This window comes from Sinocyclocheilus grahami, unplaced genomic scaffold (genome assembly GCF_001515645.1).
Source record: "Sinocyclocheilus grahami isolate Dianchi unplaced genomic scaffold, SAMN03320097.WGS_v1.1 scaffold1033.1, whole genome shotgun sequence".
Taxonomy (NCBI): Eukaryota; Metazoa; Chordata; class Actinopteri; order Cypriniformes; family Cyprinidae; genus Sinocyclocheilus; species Sinocyclocheilus grahami.
Window position 1 is genome coordinate 209,108 of NW_015506212.1, and position 20,397 is coordinate 229,504.

General features: G+C 34.9%; 1 protein-coding gene across 3 annotated transcripts in view; it reads right to left on the reverse strand.

Moving 5' to 3' along the window:
- LOC107565891 (ankyrin repeat domain-containing protein SOWAHD-like) overlaps nt 1–19,627 on the reverse strand; it is a 26,788-nt gene extending 7,161 nt beyond the window's left edge. The window contains exons 1-7 of one of the 3 annotated variants that reach the window (XM_016251186.1): nt 19,388–19,627; nt 14,427–14,488; nt 13,403–13,642; nt 10,647–10,745; nt 7,955–8,008; nt 4,215–4,316; nt 4,031–4,050 (exon numbers count right to left, since the gene is read on the reverse strand). In XM_016251186.1, coding sequence (XP_016106672.1) covers nt 4,031–4,050; nt 4,215–4,316; nt 7,955–8,008; nt 10,647–10,745; nt 13,403–13,642; nt 14,427–14,488; nt 19,388–19,511 — 701 coding nt within the window. In that variant the 5' untranslated portion in view covers nt 19,512–19,627. Of the gene's footprint in view, nt 1–1,322; nt 1,326–2,962; nt 3,104–4,030; nt 4,051–4,214; nt 4,317–7,954; nt 8,009–10,646; nt 10,749–13,402; nt 13,643–14,426; nt 14,489–19,387 lie in introns of those variants that run through there. The other 2 variants (XM_016251185.1, XM_016251189.1) reach the window with 2 other exon arrangements.
- Between the last annotated feature and the right edge of the window lie 770 nt (nt 19,628–20,397).

The window sequence follows — 20,397 nt, forward strand, 5'->3', positions numbered from 1 at the left end:
AAAAAAAACTTCCAACAGATCTCAATAACCTTTTAATTAATTGTACTAAATAAATAAATATGTATTTATTAATAAATAATATTTATTTATTACCTTCTAAACACAGTGGGGGGGGGACAACAACAAAAAAAACAGTTCTTCATCTTTATTCTTGTTTTCAAATGCAAAAGCCTAAAGATTCCTAAATTAAAATACATTTACTTGAGAACCAAAAAGACCAAAAAAGAGTTTATGATTAAAATAAGATCTGTCTATGGGCTCAGAAAATTCAACTTAAAAGTGAAAACAAGTTTTCATTCCTCACTGACAGATATTTGTTCTTGTTTTATGCATAAACTCACATAATTTTGTTTAATTTCTCAGAAAACAAGATGTTTAGATATTTGTATTGGGAAAAAAAAACAAAAATACTGTGCAAAATATAATTTTTTTGCAGGGTATGCAACATGCCATGACTATGAATGTAATATTTTCCACTCTGATTTAAGACCTTTTAAGGTCTTCATTTTGTGGAAGGGTGAATTAAGACCCGCAGAAACCCTGTTAGCAAATAATGGCCATGTTGAACTAATCCGTTCCCTAGTTTTAATTCATTCAAATCAAGGTAATGAATTAGAACAACATGGCCACAGTTTACTAAAACAAGGGAACAAATTCTTAATACACCCTTAAAAATGCTGGGTTAAATACAGCCCAGCGCTGGGTAAAATTTGGACAAACCCAGCGATTGGGTTGTTGTCAACCAACAGTTGGGTTAAATGTTTAACCTAACCTCCTGGTTAAGTAACCCAACCGCTGGGTCAAAACAACCCAATCGCTAGGTTTGTCCATATTTTACCCAGCTCTGGGTTGTATTTAACCCAGCATTTTTTAGAGTGTATCCACGTTATGGGTGGGACTCCAAACAAATGCTGTTTTTGTCAGATTTTGCTCAAAATGACGTCACACCCTGTTAATCTTTGATTTCTCTTGAAGTGCATTAGGGCCTTTATCTCGTTTGCAGCCAGAAAGCGAGCGGTCCTGCTCAAGTGGCTCAAAGCAAAGAGTGTTTACGCTGCATCTGAGATCGTGACTGTTTATTTATGGGCTTCACTGTGAGAGCTTCAATTGGAATTTTCCCCCAAAGGAGCTTCCAACGTGTGAAAGGAAAACAGAGATTGTGTCGGGTTACGGGCTCAGGGTGATGTGTAACTTTAGCGACTGAGAGGCTAAAGGCGAAGCTTAACTACTTAAACTTAAGACTTAAACAATAGAAGTGGCAGAAAAGATCCAGGACAACAAAAAATGAGCATACTTAAGATCCAACTTTTGTTTTGTCAGACAAACTCAACTTTAAATGTTGGAAAAGCTGACATTACATATAATATTAAAGTCCATTTTTTGTTCATTTAGTTTGAGAACTTACAATGTCAAGTTTAGTGGTGAGGGTCCAACTGAAAAAATACTGGGTATGCTCAGTTTGATCAGCGTTTATGCACTTGAATAATTTGTATTTTTAGTCAAAGCACAGGGAGTTATAATAACAAATATTTGTCATTCAGAAATATCAGATGTTTTAGCTCTATGTAGTGTTTTTGATAGTATTTCGTCATTAAATGTATGTTTCAAGTCACCATTAGAGTGATTCTTTTCAGTAAGATTTTTTTCCATTTCAGCACATATACACAACTTTCTTTGGTGTATAGAAGTAATTAATATTCTATATTTTCATATTTATCTGTATCTGTATCTGCTCAACAAATTGATACACAAGTTAGATAAACTAAGACAATTCTACACCACTAATACTTACATTAATTTCAAATGCAAGCTGACTGAATAATGATCTACAATTGAAAACATTAATTTTGAGTTCATAGAACATATATGTGACCCTTGGACCACAAAACCAGTCATAAGGGTACATTTTTTGAAATTGAGATTTATACATCATCTGAAAGCTGAATAAATAACCTTAACATTGATGTATGGTTTGTTAGGATAGGACAATATTTGATACAACTATTTGAAAATCTGGAATCTGAGGGTGCAAAAAAATCTAAATATTGAGAGAATTGCCTTTAAAGTTGTCCAAATGAAGTTTTTAGCAAAGCATATTACTAATCAAAAATTACGTTTTAATATATTTACGGTAGGAAATTTACAAAATATCTTCATGGAACATGATCTTTACTTAATATCCTAATGATTATTGGCATAAAAGAAAAATCATTAATTTTGACCCATACAGTATAATTTTGGCTATTGCTACAAATATACCCCAGCGACTTTAGACTGGTTTTGTGGTCCAGGGTCACATATTGCGTTTGATGAAACTTTACATTGTAAAACTGATACAATGATTTTTCCATAAATTGAGTAAACTTAAAAACTCCTGATGATGGTTGCCTGAAGCTATTGAGTTTTTTCAACTTCTGATTTTTTTTTTTTACAGGTAAAACGCCTCTTAAACCATCATCTGGCAAGCACAGTCGCACTGTACCAAACGGAGGAGAGGTGGCTTGCTTGGCACGCCGTCCCGGTTCAGGAAAGGGTGCATCAAAGCCACATGGGGGTCAGACTTACCCCCTTCCTGGGGACACAGTGGCGATTGTTCTCCAATTAATCCCAGCCTGCTCTATTACTTTCAGATTATCTTTAAGTGGTTGAAGTCTTTGAGGTGAGGCCTAATCTCTCCCGCACTTCAATGGCCGCCGTTGTATCTTGTCTGCGCGGGGAAGGCGAAGGGCTTAGCGGTTCTTAGAAGGTGGTCCGACACGGGACAGTGTGAGAACTCCGGCCCAGGCAGGGACCACAAACACCGGCTCAAAGCTCTTAAGCGCACAGGGGGGACAAATAAAAGGATTTGAGCTTGTTTTTGGGGGGTGAAGGAGCTAAAAAGCTATCTTTCATAATCCTTCTGAAAATAAGCCTTTGAAATGCATGATCGGGGTTGAGCTTTGCTCTTTGGTCGGTGTTGCACCTGGGTACGAGGGTGGAAACTGTGGAAAGTCGGTAACCTTGCGAGGAGCCACAGGGAATCGGCGGTCCGGAACTCTAACGTCATGTACGTCGCTGACGAGCTTCTCACCACACTGGCAAACATTTACAATGATCAGTACTAATCACCTGAAACATAACGATGCTTTAAAAAAAAAGGTTTTTATGAGGAACTAACTAAAAACATTTTGTAGCTTTTCTAGTAACTTGCTTTTCCAACGTGTGATAAAATACTACATTGCTGTTGAGTGAGAATGCAGCTTTACAGCCAAGCAAACGTCGCAATCTCGACACCGTTTTTAAACAGTTTCCCCAACAATGAAAAAGACAAAAAATTTAACTCACCCCCTTTTGGAAGTCAAATCCAGGAGATATAAGAGAGAGAGAGAGAGAGAGAGAGAGAGAGAGAGAGAGAGAGAGAGAGAGAGAGAGAAATCTATTAATGAACAAAATTACAATGACAAAATTATAGCAAGTGTAAATTGTCATTCAAGACTTTTAGAAGTTTTGTGTATACTGTATCACCAGTCAAGTTTGGAAACATCCGCTCCTTTAATATTAACATTTTTTACATTTGACATTTCAGAAGATCAGTGAAGTCAATAAAACTATCAAATATCACAAAGTGGAAGGTTATTATTTAGTGATTTAATGATTATGCCACTCGATCAATGTTGCAAGCTTCATCCTACTTTTTAAACAGTATTCAAGGAACTAAAAAAAAAATTTATATATTTTTTTTTACATTTTTTAAATATTTTATAATGATTGATTGAATTTTGATTAATTTATTTTTAACTAATTTAATAATATAATGTATTAAAGTAATCGTAATTCATTTATTAACAATTAATTTTTGTTAATTTATTAATATACTATAATTTAAAATATTTATTTTGTGTTTAAATTATTTAAAATTTAGAAAATGTCACAAATTCATTTCCATCTCATGTTGAGGTTTTTAATATCATGAAAAACATTAATTCAGACATACATGTCTAAACTTATACTGTAGCTTTTACTGTACGTGCAGTGTTGTATGATCGGTTGCAAACTTACTGAGGTGAAGTCCTATTTTGTTCCGAGCATGTGAAAAGACCAAGAAACATTCATTATTAAAACTGAGCTTATGATATGAGACGCATGCATTCAAATTACATTCATGTATTCCGGCGGAGAGGGACACATAATGCAACACAGGACACTTAATGTGAGTATATACTGATGATATCTACCTTTTTATTGGCCAGGGAGGAGTCTTGCTTCAGGAGCTGAGTGAGGTGAGACAGTTTGCCACTTGCTGCAGAGAAGATCCACTCTCTCTCAAGAGGATCAAGCTAGGGACGAAACAAGAAAAGTACTTTACAATAGTGATATTACACTGAAATCAAAATTTTTAATTCAGTATCTCACTTACAATTACACTACTACTAAAACGTCTGGGGTCTGTAAAATGTTTTTGACGGAAGTCTCTCACCAAGGCTGCATTTTTTTGATCAATCACAGTAAAACAGTACTTTTGTGAAATATCACAATTTAAAAGAACAGTTCTTATTTTTATATATTGTAAAATGTAATTTATTCCTGTGATGAAAACTGAATTTTCAGCATCATTTCTCCAGTCTTCAGTGTCGCATGATCCTTCAGAAATCATTCTAATATGCTGCTCAAGAAACATTTCTTAATATTATCAATGCTAAAAACAGTTACCCTGCTTAATATTTTTTTGTAGAAACGGTGTTGTTTTTTTTCAGGATACTTTAATAAATGTCTTTACTGTTACTTTTTGTAAATTTAATGTGTCCTTGCTGAACAAAAATATATATTTTTTTCATTTTCCTATTGATCCCAAACTTTTGAACAGTAGTGTCTTAGCCGCCAAGTATGACGCAAGTTTGTTTCAGAAATTCCACATAATTCCAAACATTTACCATGGCAAATTATTATTATTATTTTTTTAAATTTCAACAAATAGTAAGTAAATAATCATTTACCGGATGATTTTACCCTACCAAACTTACAGTACATCTTAAAAGGGAGACACCTGGAGTAACCTGAGCTTAAATGTCTTAAATTTAAGGACACAAAATCTTTAACCAAACTGTTTTTACTGTCAAATTATGATACATTAATATGCCATCTCCTTCAAATAGTCTAGGACTATTTCTGTGGTTTAATTGCTTTTTTTTTATGACAGTGGTATATAAACAAGAGTTTTATTGTAGCAACAGTAACAAAAAGTATTTTTTCTGTAAATTTGCCATAATAAATGTTTCTTATAATGTGTGTTATGATCATTTATGTGTTATGTACACTCACAGCCACAGCGGTGGATCCCAAACTGCCTCCATCCTCATCCTGCTCGGATTCACTCTGGGAAAGAAACAGGATATGATATGACTCACAAAACCACCTGTCAGTATCATCTGGAGATAGTGATATTACACTGAAATCAAAATTTTAAATTCAGTATCTCACTTACAATTACACTACTACTAAAACGTCTGGGGTCTGTAAAATGTTTTTGACGGAAGTCTCTCACCAAGGCTGCATTTTTTTTTGATCAATCACAGTAAAACAGTACTTTTGTGAAATATCACAATTTAAAAGAACAGTTCTTATTTTTATATATTGTAAAATGTAATTTATTCCTGTGATGAAAACTGAATTTTCAGCATCATTTCTCCAGTCTTCAGTGTCGCATGATCCTTCAGAAATCATTCTAATATGCTGCTCAAGAAACATTTCTTAATATTATCAATGCTAAAAACAGTTACCCTGCTTAATATTTTTTTGTAGAAACGGTGTTGTTTTTTTTCAGGATACTTTAATAAATGTCTTTACTGTTACTTTTTGTAAATTTAATGTGTCCTTGCTGAACAAAAATATATATTTTTTTCATTTTCCTATTGATCCCAAACTTTTGAACAGTAGTGTCTTAGCCGCCAAGTATGACGCAAGTTTGTTTCAGAAATTCCACATAATTCCAAACATTTACCATGGCAAATTATTATTATTATTTTTTTAAATTTCAACAAATAGTAAGTAAATAATCATTTACCGGATGATTTTACCCTACCAAACTTACAGTACATCTTAAAAGGGAGACACCTGGAGTAACCTGAGCTTAAATGTCTTAAATTTAAGGACACAAAATCTTTAACCAAACTGTTTTTACTGTCAAATTATGATACATTAATATGCCATCTCCTTCAAATAGTCTAGGACTATTTCTGTGGTTTAATTGCTTTTTTTTTATGACAGTGGTATATAAACAAGAGTTTTATTGTAGCAACAGTAACAAAAAGTATTTTTTCTGTAAATTTGCCATAATAAATGTTTCTTATAATGTGTGTTATGATCATTTATGTGTTATGTACACTCACAGCCACAGCGGTGGATCCCAAACTGCCTCCATCCTCATCCTGCTCGGATTCACTCTGGGAAAGAAACAGGATATGATATGACTCACAAAACCACCTGTCAGTATCATCTGGAGCTTGGAGGAGTCAGTGTGAAACTGAGGTTCGTAACACAAATAATGCGACACGCTAAAGTGGGCGTTTGGGTTTGGCAGGTTCCTCTTCCTGTTCTGTAGGTGCGGTATGAGTGGAGGGGAACTTGGCGCTGTGAAGAATGAACGAACTCAAGCAAATAAACAACGCAAACAGTCCACAAAGTCATCAGTACACACACGGACATAAATAGACCCCAGCAGCACAGCAAATACAGGAAACACCCATAATGCTGCTCTTTTTATCAGTACACAAACTCACACTGAATACCAGAAACAAAAACACAACAAATCTGCTTGTGGAAATGGGAGAACAGTAAAAACAAAGGATAATTCCTCCAATTTGCTCTCTTGACAGGTCACACAACCATAAAAAACCCACTTAAAACTCGCCAGAGGTGAATGATTGGCTCCAACGAGCACCAAATTGCTCTTAACTATGCCTTTTGTTTTTTTATCGTATGCCGTTTTACCAGAAGCCATTAGTTTTGTGAGCCAAAGCGATGGTCAATTTCTCTTAATGTACTGAAGTGTCAGTCAGACTGATTAATGTGTACAATTACACTACTACTAAAACGTCTGGGGTCTGTAAAATGTTTTTGACGGAAGTCTCTCACCAAGGCTGCATTTTTTTTTGATCAATCACAGTAAAACAGTACTTTTGTGAAATATCACAATTTAAAAGAACAGTTCTTATTTTTATATATTGTAAAATGTAATTTATTCCTGTGATGAAAACTGAATTTTCAGCATCATTTCTCCAGTCTTCAGTGTCGCATGATCCTTCAGAAATCATTCTAATATGCTGCTCAAGAAACATTTCTTAATATTATCAATGCTAAAAACAGTTACCCTGCTTAATATTTTTTTGTAGAAACGGTGTTGTTTTTTTTCAGGATACTTTAATAAATGTCTTTACTGTTACTTTTTGTAAATTTAATGTGTCCTTGCTGAACAAAAATATATATTTTTTTCATTTTCCTATTGATCCCAAACTTTTGAACAGTAGTGTCTTAGCCGCCAAGTATGACGCAAGTTTGTTTCAGAAATTCCACATAATTCCAAACATTTACCATGGCAAATTATTATTATTATTTTTTTAAATTTCAACAAATAGTAAGTAAATAATCATTTACCGGATGATTTTACCCTACCAAACTTACAGTACATCTTAAAAGGGAGACACCTGGAGTAACCTGAGCTTAAATGTCTTAAATTTAAGGACACAAAATCTTTAACCAAACTGTTTTTACTGTCAAATTATGATACATTAATATGCCATCTCCTTCAAATAGTCTAGGACTATTTCTGTGGTTTAATTGCTTTTTTTTTATGACAGTGGTATATAAACAAGAGTTTTATTGTAGCAACAGTAACAAAAAGTATTTTTTCTGTAAATTTGCCATAATAAATGTTTCTTATAATGTGTGTTATGATCATTTATGTGTTATGTACACTCACAGCCACAGCGGTGGATCCCAAACTGCCTCCATCCTCATCCTGCTCGGATTCACTCTGGGAAAGAAACAGGATATGATATGACTCACAAAACCACCTGTCAGTATCATCTGGAGCTTGGAGGAGTCAGTGTGAAACTGAGGTTCGTAACACAAATAATGCGACACGCTAAAGTGGGCGTTTGGGTTTGGCAGGTTCCTCTTCCTGTTCTGTAGGTGCGGTATGAGTGGAGGGGAACTTGGCGCTGTGAAGAATGAACGAACTCAAGCAAATAAACAACGCAAACAGTCCACAAAGTCATCAGTACACACACGGACATAAATAGACCCCAGCAGCACAGCAAATACAGGAAACACCCATAATGCTGCTCTTTTTATCAGTACACAAACTCACACTGAATACCAGAAACAAAAACACAACAAATCTGCTTGTGGAAATGGGAGAACAGTAAAAACAAAGGATAATTCCTCCAATTTGCTCTCTTGACAGGTCACACAACCATAAAAAACCCACTTAAAATTCGCCAGAGGTGAATGATTGGCTCCAACGAGCACCAAATTGCTCTTAACTATGCCTTTTGTTTTTTTATCGTATGCCGTTTTACCAGAAGCCATTAGTTTTGTGAGCCAAAGCGATGGTCAATTTCTCTTAATGTACTGAAGTGTCAGTCAGACTGATTAATGTGAGGGAAAATGGAGCGTTTGGGTGATTTTTGCAGCGCACGTGATGGCTAATTGTTTTCAGGACAGCTGTAGAGTGTCTGAGACAGTGGGAAAACTCTTGCACTCTTTCATATAGGCTACACTAACAAGGTCTCTTTTCCTAAAACTGTGTGCAATATTTGTTTACCTGTGCTTGAATAGGAACCAAGCCAGACATGTTTCCTTTTGAAAGAAGAATGAAAGGAGTGGGTTGAGTGACTGAATATTTGCATGTAAGATGATTATTTTTCCATGTGGAAATCAACCAGACTGGTGACAAATAATCACAGTAGTGAAACCGGAATGCAGTAATGAATACGTCAATGAAAGAGATTCGCTGCATTGTAGAATATTAAAAATATCACATTTTATGCAGATGATTTCAGCTTCAACGCATCATATGAATAATTCCTACGAAGGACTAGTCAGTTTCGTCTCGCTTCTTGGAAAGAGCTTTCAGGCGTGAAGAGCTTTCAAGTGTGAATCTTTTCCACTTAAACAGTTCGCAAGTGGTGCGGTTGAAAGAGGAAGCTTTAATGCAAAACAAAACACTTAATGTTTTAAAGCTCTAAAAGCAAAATATAAGACTCAATATTTACTTAAATTACTTGTACTTAAATAAAATAAAAAGAAATTAAAAAAAATAAAAATTCATAAAAATCAAACATAAAATCTTATGTTTTAACATTACGCTATTGGTCTTTAACTAGCCGCATCTCAGGTTAATCTGCATACAAATGTTCGCAGGGCACAGATGATCATTTTCTCTATAATGAGGAAGAGCATGTTGGTGATTTGCACAAGAATAGAAAGCTTCATTCAAATGTAAATGAATGTGTCTTTCATGCTGTCACCCCTGGCTGAAATAAGGCCTTTCAGAAATCCAGCTACTTACCTGGCGCCACCTTTTGGTTAGTCCTAGTATTACAGATATCATAGAAGATTGTTTAGGAGCTCCTGAATTATTGTGTAAGCTTTTGGGTGAATGATAAGTAGGGATGTACAAATAAGAGCAATGACAAATGACAAATAATAAAAAATAATAAAAAAAATTGAGGAAAAAAATCAGATGCATGTGCTAATTTTTTTAGAAATTGATTGCTTATGCTAATCCTGATTTTCAAGAAATACCATTTCTTTTAAATAATACCATGAAGCATTCTCAGTGTTTAGCTAAACTTAAATCTGAATACTAAAAAAGGCTTGACACAGTCATGAGGGTCAACAGTGGGCCTCCTTGTGATGTCATTTCCTGTTTATGTGACGTGAAAACAAAATGCCTTCTTGAATGCTGACAAAACCGACTTTAATTTTGCATTACATTTTTTTTTTTACTTTTCACTTTTTTATTTAAAAAACAGCTTCACCTGTTGTTTTTAAATACATAATATAATATTTTTTAGAGTGCAGGCCTTTTTGTGTACTTTTTGATTATAGATATATAGGTCTTGGCATCTAATTAGCTGGATAAATGTAAATTAACTTTTTAAAAGTACTTTATAATTTTTTTTACAATTTATAATTATAATTTTAAATATGAAATATTATATGATTGAATATAATATTTATAAAATAACATTTTATAAATATGATTGAGATTATGATTATAATATTATATATTATGTCTTTATTATTATTATTATTTTTCTTTCTGGATGGTAAAGCCTCCTATTTACTTTAAGCCCAGGATAAAACATCAAATTCAGTTTTAATTCAAATATTTTAATAATGTTAAATCACAAAAGGTATATTGAAGCCATTGTTTGTTCGAAATGCATTTTTTTGTGTGTGTGTTTTTTTGAAGTGTGTAAATAATACATACAGAAATGCCTATGACCCTTCTATGTTCTAGTGCTTTTATAACAACTAAGAGAAGCTTGTTCTAAATCATTAAAGTTAGTTCCATTCCAGACAGAGCAACAGAAACATCTTAAAGAGCGTGTGATCAGTTTTAAAAAAACAGATATTGTTTTTTCAAGCTACTTGACTCTAACCTTTGACCCTGAATCCTTGTCGAGTTCATCTTCTCGGTCGGAGGCTGAAAGCTCCTCTGGTTTCTCCTCTGCTGCTGGCGGTGAGAGGGTGCTGTCTGCCTGCTAATCACAAGAAAAGCAGAAGTTACACTTCCCTAAGATCCCTTCACTGTGCTCAGATCAGCTGATGCTGAAAAAATACCAGCTCAACAGGCCAAACACATTCTCAGTAGACATAAATGGAAGACATTCACTCCTCCTCATACTGAGATCAGGAAAACCAAACTATAGGAAGATGGTGTTTCATTGCTCAGAAATAAATGCAGCTACTTTCATATAGTAGGCTATGTCTGTTTAACAGTTTTTTAGACACAATTTCAAAGTGACTGAAATAAGCGCTGACAGGAAATTCACACTATTGTGTGTTGAACTGCATGCGCTGATGCGCTCCATGTGTGAGTGAAAACTGCGACTCATTAACCAGTGTTTTTTAGCAGAATCTACTATCAATGTTTATATTAATATAAACTTGAATTACACATTCAATACAAATTTGATTAATTTATTTTGTCTGTTTTTGTTTAATTTAAATTTTTTTTGTAGTAGTTTTAGTGCTTCAACTTATTTCGGTTAGTTGCCAAGGCAACATTTCAAACACACACACATATACATATATATATATATATATATATACACACACACACATACATATATATATATATATATATACACACACACACATACATATATATATATATATATCTGCATAAATGTTAATGTTATTAATTTAATAAATTAACATTTTCAATCATTTTACTTTTTTAACCTTAATAACAAAATTCAAAATTATCATAATATGGACGCATAATGGATATGCTTATGATGTTTACCTTTATAGAGTATTATACCACTTTTTCCACATTAAATTTGCTTTAATTTACATTTTAAATTAAACTCGTTTTTAGATTTTCATTTTTCATTTTTATTTATTTATTTTTTTAAGAATATTAGTATTTTGGTTTAATTTATTTTTTTATTTTTCCCCCCAGTTAGATACTTTTAGTACTTCAACTTGAAGTTGCAGAGAGGTAATATTTATATCAAATATTTATATTTTATTTTGTTTTAACTATAATAATCCCTATCATCAGCTCACAAATTCCAATAATGAGGACATAATGATGTTTACCTTTTTAGAGAGATAAACCACTTTTTCACATTAAAATCATAAGATCATCACAGATTTGCATTAATAGCTGTGTTTACCAACAATAGTAATGTGAATGTTGTGCTGTGACCGTTGTGTGGCAACTTTAACCTACATACTCAATGCTCTTGTAAGTGAGGTTTTTGTCAAGGCCGCCACACAGAGATGCAAACCACACAGGGTTAAATTATCCAAAGATGCTTCCAGGCATCATAGATAAGTGAAGATTATCTTAAAACCAAGCAAAAAATAGCAATTAATCATTCCAAAAATTAAACTGTACATGCCCACTATACTCTACCTTGCCGGAAGTCTCAATATGTGCTTCAAAATAACGCTTTTAACAGCTGAAATCCTACAGCTAAAGATAAGGCAACTGAAACACTGTTATCTGCTTTTGACAAGCTTTCTCTTATCACCAGCTGCGTCTTTCAGACTAGAAAAGCTTTAGCAAACAGTCTAAGGAAAAACACTGGATTCTGAATGATATCCAAGAAAATGATTAATAGAGACCTGAATTTCACAAGAGTTTTACACTACTTTAGTTGATGTGAACGTGTCATGCCAGTTAGTCTAACTGAGACTATAACAAATACTTGGACAACAATAACACCTTACATTCAAGCAGAGCTTTAAATAATACGTTTACTGGAATAACGTCACATCGCAGAACACTGATGAAATACTGTGGTTAAATCACTCATCCAGATTCCACTTTAGTTCTTGTTTCTTCTTCTTCTTTATGTTTTTTTTTTAGTAAAATCATAAGATGTCATGATGTGTCATGTATGATAACGCGGATGTGACAAAAGTGGTCACTGAGCTATAAGAGAGGTTTTACTTGATGTTTACTCCTCTTAAAGAAACAGTTCACCCAAAAATGAAAAATGAACTTACAGCGAATGGATGCCGTCAGAATGAGACAGCTGACAAAAACATCACAAGTAATCCACACCACTCCAGTCCATCAATTAACGTCTTGTGAAGTAAAAAGCTGTTAGTAAGAAACAAATCCATCAGTAAGGCATTTTAACTTTAAACCGTTGCTTCTTGCCAAGTCCATAATCCATAATAACGCTTAACAATGGAAAAGCCCATCTCCTGTTGTCCTCTCACATCAAAATCCATCGACATATTTGTTTATAACAGTTCTGGACTGTTTTCACTTGTAAACAGTGCTTGATCTGTGCATATTCTCTCCTGATTCAGATGAGATGACTGGATAGAGGACTCATATTTACAGTTTGATGTTAAAAGTGTCTTAACTATTTTTTTTTTATTACAAACATGCTTCAGAAGACGTTAATTGATGGACAGAATCCATGCGGATTACTTGTGGATTATTGTGATGTTTTTATCAGCGGTTTGGACTCTCATTCTGACGGCACCCATTCACTGCAAAGGATCCTTTGGTGAGCAAGTGATGTTATTCTAAATTTCTCCAAATGTGTTCTGATGAAGAAACAAACTCACAACCTGAAGTTGTCAGCGAATTTTAATTTTTGGGTGAACTATTCCTTTTTGATCTACAATGAGTAAAACAGAACTATTATGATCAATAATCACTCACGATATCTGTATGAGTCGGTTCTGGTGCCTCTGTGACTGTAATCATGGGTCCTGAGCACCAGGCCACCAGTGCTGGTTTCTGAGCTGTTGGGTTGCAGTTCTGCACTGGATTGGAGACCCGGCGATCATTTTGTGGGTTCGGATGAACCGGCTTGATTGATTCTCCTCTCTTTCCAGCGCCAGACTCTTGCTCTTGCATTTGCGGTCTATACTTCTTCTTGAGGACGAGATATTTCTCTCCCTGAAATGAAAAAATAACCATTACCTTCATTCTGTTATTTGAAAAAATATAGACAAAATATGAGTATCAATGTGTATCAATAATGACTACATATATATATTTTAGGTTAACACTTTAACAATTATTTAAAACTTAAGTCTTTTTTTCTTAAAGAAATTAATACTTTTATTTAGCATAGATTCATTAAATTGAACAAAAGTGACATTAAAGATACGTAAGAAAGATTTCTATTTCTATCTAAATAAACAGAAGAAGAAGAGTAATGATGCTGAAAATTCAGCTTTGCATCACAGGAATAAATTACATTTAAAAATAATCAATTAGAAAACAGTTATTTGAGATTGTAATATTATTTCTCAATATTTCACTGTACTTTTGATCAAATAAATGCTCTCTTTGGGAGTATATGAGATACCCTTCAAAATCCTTAAAATTCTGACCCCAAACTTATGAATGGTAGTGTATGGCCGGAAAACAATGGATTACAGTTTCAGAACAGACTGAAAGTGATCTCATCCGAGGGAAAGTACACATGTGGGACAATGATCCAAGATCATAAGGGTGTGGTGTATAGCATTAATGTGAGAAAGTGAAGCTTATCCCAGTCACCAGTAAATAATGAATCACTGTGGGAATAGAGTCCTCTGCGACTATTCTTCAGGGACAGGGAATAAAATGTGATCGTATTACACATGCAAAAATGCTCTAATGATTATATAATCAGACTGAGGGAGGAGTTGATTAGTTTAAACTGCAATAATGATTAGACAACACATGTACTCACATTCTCAGATTTCACCACCGCAATTCGATCAATGATGAGTTTGAACTCTTCTCTGTATTTGGCTAGAGGGGAAAAAAGAGATTAAAGTGTCATAAGTGCTTGCAAATATTTTTCCCCAGCATGTTTTCTAAATTTATCTTAGGAGAAAGGTTACTCATGCAATATGACCTTGCATTCGTTCTTTCCTTTGTAAATCTAAACTCAGCATCAGAAGAAAACCCAAAGGATGCCAGAGGCTAGAATTAAAACCTGTACGGCTTTCTTCTGTGAAACACAAAATCAGTTACATTTTGTAATTACACTTTTTTTCTTTTGTGTTCCCCTGAAAAAAGAAAGTCACACAGGATTGGATGGTGATGAGGGTGAGTAAAAGATGACAGAATTAGCATAGCTTTAAAGATATAGTTCACCCAAAAATGAAAATTTGCTGAAAATGTACTCATCCTCAGGTCATCCAAGATGTAGTTGAGTTCGTTTTTCATTTCCATCGCAACAGATTTGAAGAAATGTAGTATTACATTGTTTGCTCACCAATGGATCCTCTGTAGTGAATGGGTGCCGTCAGAATTAGTCCAAACAGCTGATAAAAACATCAGAATAATCCACATGACTACAGTTAATCAATTAACGTCTAGTGAAGTAAAAAGCTCCATGTTTGAAAAAAAAAAGAAAAAAAATTCCACAGTTTCAGTGTTTTATCTTTAAACCGTCACTTCTGGGCAAAATACTAGTCCATAATCAATGATGCTTCCTCCAGTGAAAAAGTCCATCTCTTGTTGTCCTTTCACATTAAGGACATATTTGTTTAGAACTGTTTTGGACTGTTTTTGCTTGCAAATGGTGCTTGATCTGCATATTTCTCTCCTGTTTCAGACAACTTCTTCACTGGAGAAAGCAATATTATGGATAGAGGACTAACTGGAAGCAATGGTTTGATGTTAAAAACACCTTAATGATGGATTTGTTTCTTACAAACACCACGTATCTTTTCACTTGACAAGATTTTAATTTATGGACTGGAGTGGTGTGGATTGCTGTGATGTTTTTATAAGCTGTTTGGACTCTCATTCTGACGGCACCCATTCACTGCAGAGGGTCCATTAGTGATCAAGTGATGTAATACTACATTTCTTCAAATCTGTTGCGGTGAAATAAACTCATCTTCATCTTGGATGGCATGAGAGTACATTTTCAGCACATGTTAATTTTTGGGCGAACTACTTCTTTAAAAACAACATTTCCTGATTTGTGATTGAAAACAAACCTTGAACACTGGTTTATTGATTGATTTGTTCTGTCTGCATGTTTTTTAGTGGAAAGATTAGCAGTGTAACGTTTGGCACAAACACTGGACTCTGATTCCTGGCCTGTGGTGGGAGTTTGTGATGTTATGCAACATCAATTTAGCACAGACTGACTGCAGCAGGGCGAAACCAGAAACTGGCTCGAATTACTATACAAGAATAGAAAATGATTAAATGACAGAGAGGGAGGAGAGCTGCACAAACAAATCCATCATTACGGCTGTGCTCATATGCCTTTTCAACAACCATTCCCAATGGGGCATCATCACTCAGATGCCCCCAGCACTGGTTTGTAGTTTTATTTAGATCCCAAGAAGATATTTTCCTTCTTCAATTTCATTCCATCCCTCTAAGTAGAATATAGTTTCCCTTTATTTGTTGCACAACAAGTAAGAACACCTATGGTGTAATAAGCTTTGACATGAGTTCTCTCATGGAGTTCATTAAAAGATTCAATAAAAGATTCATCCGACTGATTGAAATAAGTCATTAATGAGTCATTAAAAGAACCAACTCTTAAGAGTAATTTGTTCAAGAACCGGACTACACAGGTGGTGCTGCTGATATACTGATATATAATCATTAGTGCTGTCAAACGATTAATCGCATCCAAAATAAATGTTTTTTTTACATAATATGTGTGTGTATACTGTATATATGTATTATGTATATATAAATACAAACACATGCATGTATATATTTAAGAAAAATATGTTATGTTTATATATTAAATATATTTGTATATACTATCAACTATAATATAAATATATATACACATGTAAACATTTTCAAAATATATACTGTATGTGTGTGTATTTATATATACATAATAAATATACACAGTACACATACATATGTGTAAACAAAAACGTTTGTTTTGGATGCGATTAATCACGATTAATTGTTTGACAGCACTAAAAATGTGGGGGGGTTTTCACTGCAAGTCATTGTTTTTAATTATTGATGATATTATGAACAAATAATTTTATTGCTGATGAACAATATGAATAGAGTGACATAGCGAGCTTTGATATGGAACTTGCCATGCATTAAGTGAATCGTATGCTGATTCAGTAGACGCTCTGATGGCATTCATTAAGTAAAAGATTCACCAGACTGATCCAAACGGGTAACTTCAAGTTGAGTGAACAAATCATTAAAGGAATTGACTCATAAGAGTCATTTGTTCATGATTCGGACTACACAGGTGGTGCTAATATACTGACATAATAAACTAGTTTTTTTAATGTCAAATATGCGTTTCTTAATAATTGATGAGCTTATGAACTAAAGATGACATTGCTGATCAACATTATGAATATAGTGATATAATGAGCTTTTAAATTGAACTTGCAGTTCAGAAAGTGAATCATTATTCAGTAGCCGCTCTGACAGAGTTCATTAAAGGGGTCATATGATGCGATTTCAAGTTTTCCTTTCTCTTTGGAGTGTTACAAGCTGATTGTGCATAGATAAGATCCCTGAAGTTGCAAAGACTAAAGTCTCAAAGAGATATTCTTTATCAAAGTTAAGACTCTGCCACGCCCCCCTAAAACGGCTCGTTCTAACACGCCCCCACATATCTACCTCACTATGTGGAAATATTTGCATAATGTGCCCAAATGTGCACGCAAAGAAAGAAGGCGTGGTTTCAGTAACCGCAGTTAGTGTATGCAGAGTTTTGCGCATCGTGTGTGTGTGACAGAGAGTGAGAGAGAGATAACAGTGGAGTCAGCTGTCTTAACCGTGGCTTGTGTACTGCACACATATGAAATATTTTACTCTTTTTATGTCAACAAACATACTTAAAAGTAGACTGGGGATGCCGTTACGGTTAACTTAAAAAATAAAATAAAATCACATTTACATATTGTGATATATTAATGGTTAAAAATGAGAACCACTTAAACTGGACTGTGCCAAACAGCCAAAATATATCAGGACTAGGATCTTTAAATAGAGAATGTACATTGAGTGACATTGCAACACAGCATCCACAACAGCAGGAAACCTTAAGGGAAGTCAACACTCAACAGTTGCAGTCCGCAGAATTCCTGTCATGGTGCTGAGAGGCACACAGTTTAGATTTCGGAGCAAATTTTTTAGTCTATGCTTGCCAACTACATGAGGACTCTGTTCCCACACAGAATATAGCAACTGCCCGAGATCCCATCAAAACCACCGTCCTAAAAAGGACTGGAATCATTATAACTCCAGAATTAGAGCATGTCATGCAGGCTGCTGCGGTAATCAAGAATAATTATGATAATTGGTAAGCTATGTCAGATGGTACCAGATGAAGGCAGATTTTGAAACCTCTGTACACAACTGTACCGGCACAGCTGGACGAGGCATTATAAGCCATTACAGATAATTGTTTCATAAATTTATGTTTGACACATGTATGTAAGATTAAATGCAACATCATCTAATGTAATTACAATTTAAATGGCTTATGAGAACATCATGTTTTTTTATTTGGCCCACTTTGCTGCAGCCTTTTTTGCCGGCACGCTATGCCATTTTTACATTAATATTTAATGTTCATAAACAAAACACTAGCGCTCAAACAATATTTGTTTTCAGTGGCAGGTGCTGATATCTATAAAATGGGATTTTAAGCCATACTGAGAATGTAATACGAAAATAAATTGGCAAAGATATTGAAATTGAGTGCTAATCATCAGGTGCAAATAATCTAAAAATGATCAAATATTGGACAATTGATCAGCTCAACCACGAGTCTTGTCAGTGTAAAACAACTGATTCACTTAGGCCATCAGAAACGCAAAAGCAGATAAGCATTTATCAAAATAAGACACTGAAAGTGATAACTTGCACAGGAATATTCCAATATCAATCAGAATGTGGTCATATTCTGATTAAAGCAAGGAAAAGAGTATCTTCCTTGTGCCAATTATGCGTTTCTTTAATAGTTTAACTTTTCACAACTTTCTATATATAATAGGCCTATCACTCAGATTTACCATTATTCATTATTCAGATTTATAGAAATTGGAATATTAGCTTACTCTGGTTATTATGGCAATCAGTTTAGTGCGTTACATAATTCAATCTGACCGTATTTTGATTAATACTGGAATATAAATCAAACTGTAAACAACACAATATTGTATTTAGAACTCAACTGTCATGGTTCGGGAATGTGGACGCCCTTCCTGAGGGAGCAAAAGGAAATGACAGAATTCTGTGTGTAATTCTATCGGTTGGTAGCTTTTTTTAATCTAAAGCAGATGTTTGCCACAGTTACTTTAGAGGTTTTTAAGAAACTAAATGCCATTCCTAAAGCGAAGCGAGTTTTTAAATCTTATTTATAGCTGAGTTAAAAATGACAGAATGTGCTCCTAAAAACACCTCATTAACGCTGCTAGAGCAGTTTTTAACCCTATACTACACGCGCGTCAGTTGCGTCGCGTCTCGAGCGTTGCGTTTGCGTGTCAAATTAACAATGTATTTTATTAAAGTAATTTACCAAAACGAGTCTCGAGACCCCACACGTTCTGTTTCATTTAGTTAAGCTAGTGTTTCTAAACGCAAAAAGCGTCTGGTGTGTGTGAGCGCTTGTAGTGCTTGCAGTGAAGACAAGGCTGTAAAGCGAACGCGAATGTGAAAAATGCCATATTCCCATTTACTCACCACGTAGCTGCACATCGCTATGGTTTATAAAATGCTTATATGTTTTGGACAGATCTGAATTTTTGACTTTTCCTCCGGAGGAACAGATGTATTCCAGTAAGGACGCTTCACTGATCTCGCCCATCTCTGTCAGGGAACTGAAAACCAAATGTAATTTTACAACAGATGTGATGTAGTCGTGATAGGTTCTTCTCGAAGATGCTGAAGCATGGCTTTGCTGGAAGCCAAGCTAATTACTGAAGAAGAAAAGTCCACACTGACTTGCCAAGTTCACTCCACCCTTATCTGCAAGCAGAACCTCCTACAGTTAACCCTTTGTGCTCTGAAGACTAAAAGAGAATTAAAGGCAGGGTAAGTGATTTCTGGTAGCCAATGTTGATATTTGAAATCACCAAAACAAACACGCCCCTACCCCAAAAGGGTCTTGCCCCTATTTTGATAGCTCCGCCCCACATATATGTACGCAACCCAGGCAACGATTAGTTCTGTGAAAGAAAGCAAAACCAATGTTACACCGTGTCTACGGACGTGAGCGGCGCGGCGCAACAGATCCCGACAGAAAACTGCTGCCGGGTTCTATTTATGACGTGCTGACACCAATTTCAAATGGTTTTCAACGGTCGTTTGATCGCGTCCAGTGTAGGCAGACTTTAGCTGTTGTAGACACGGTGTTACTCATTGAGAAGAAACAAAGCAACCTCGCGTCCGATCGCAGGCCTCCGCTCCTTGAGTTCTCGCCAGTGCTGGGTCCTCCTTCTTGCCTTATCGTTCCACAGACGTTTTCCTCTTTTGTTTTTTAAGTAAGGACGCTTCACTGATCTCGCCCATCTCTGTCAGGGAACTGAAAACCAAATGTAATTTTACAACAGATGTGATGTAGTCGTGATAGGTTCTTCTCGAAGATGCTGAAGCATGGCTTTGCTGGAAGCCAAGCTAATTACTGAAGAAGAAAAGTCCACACTGACTTGCCAAGTTCACTCCACCCTTATCTGCAAGCAGAACCTCCTACA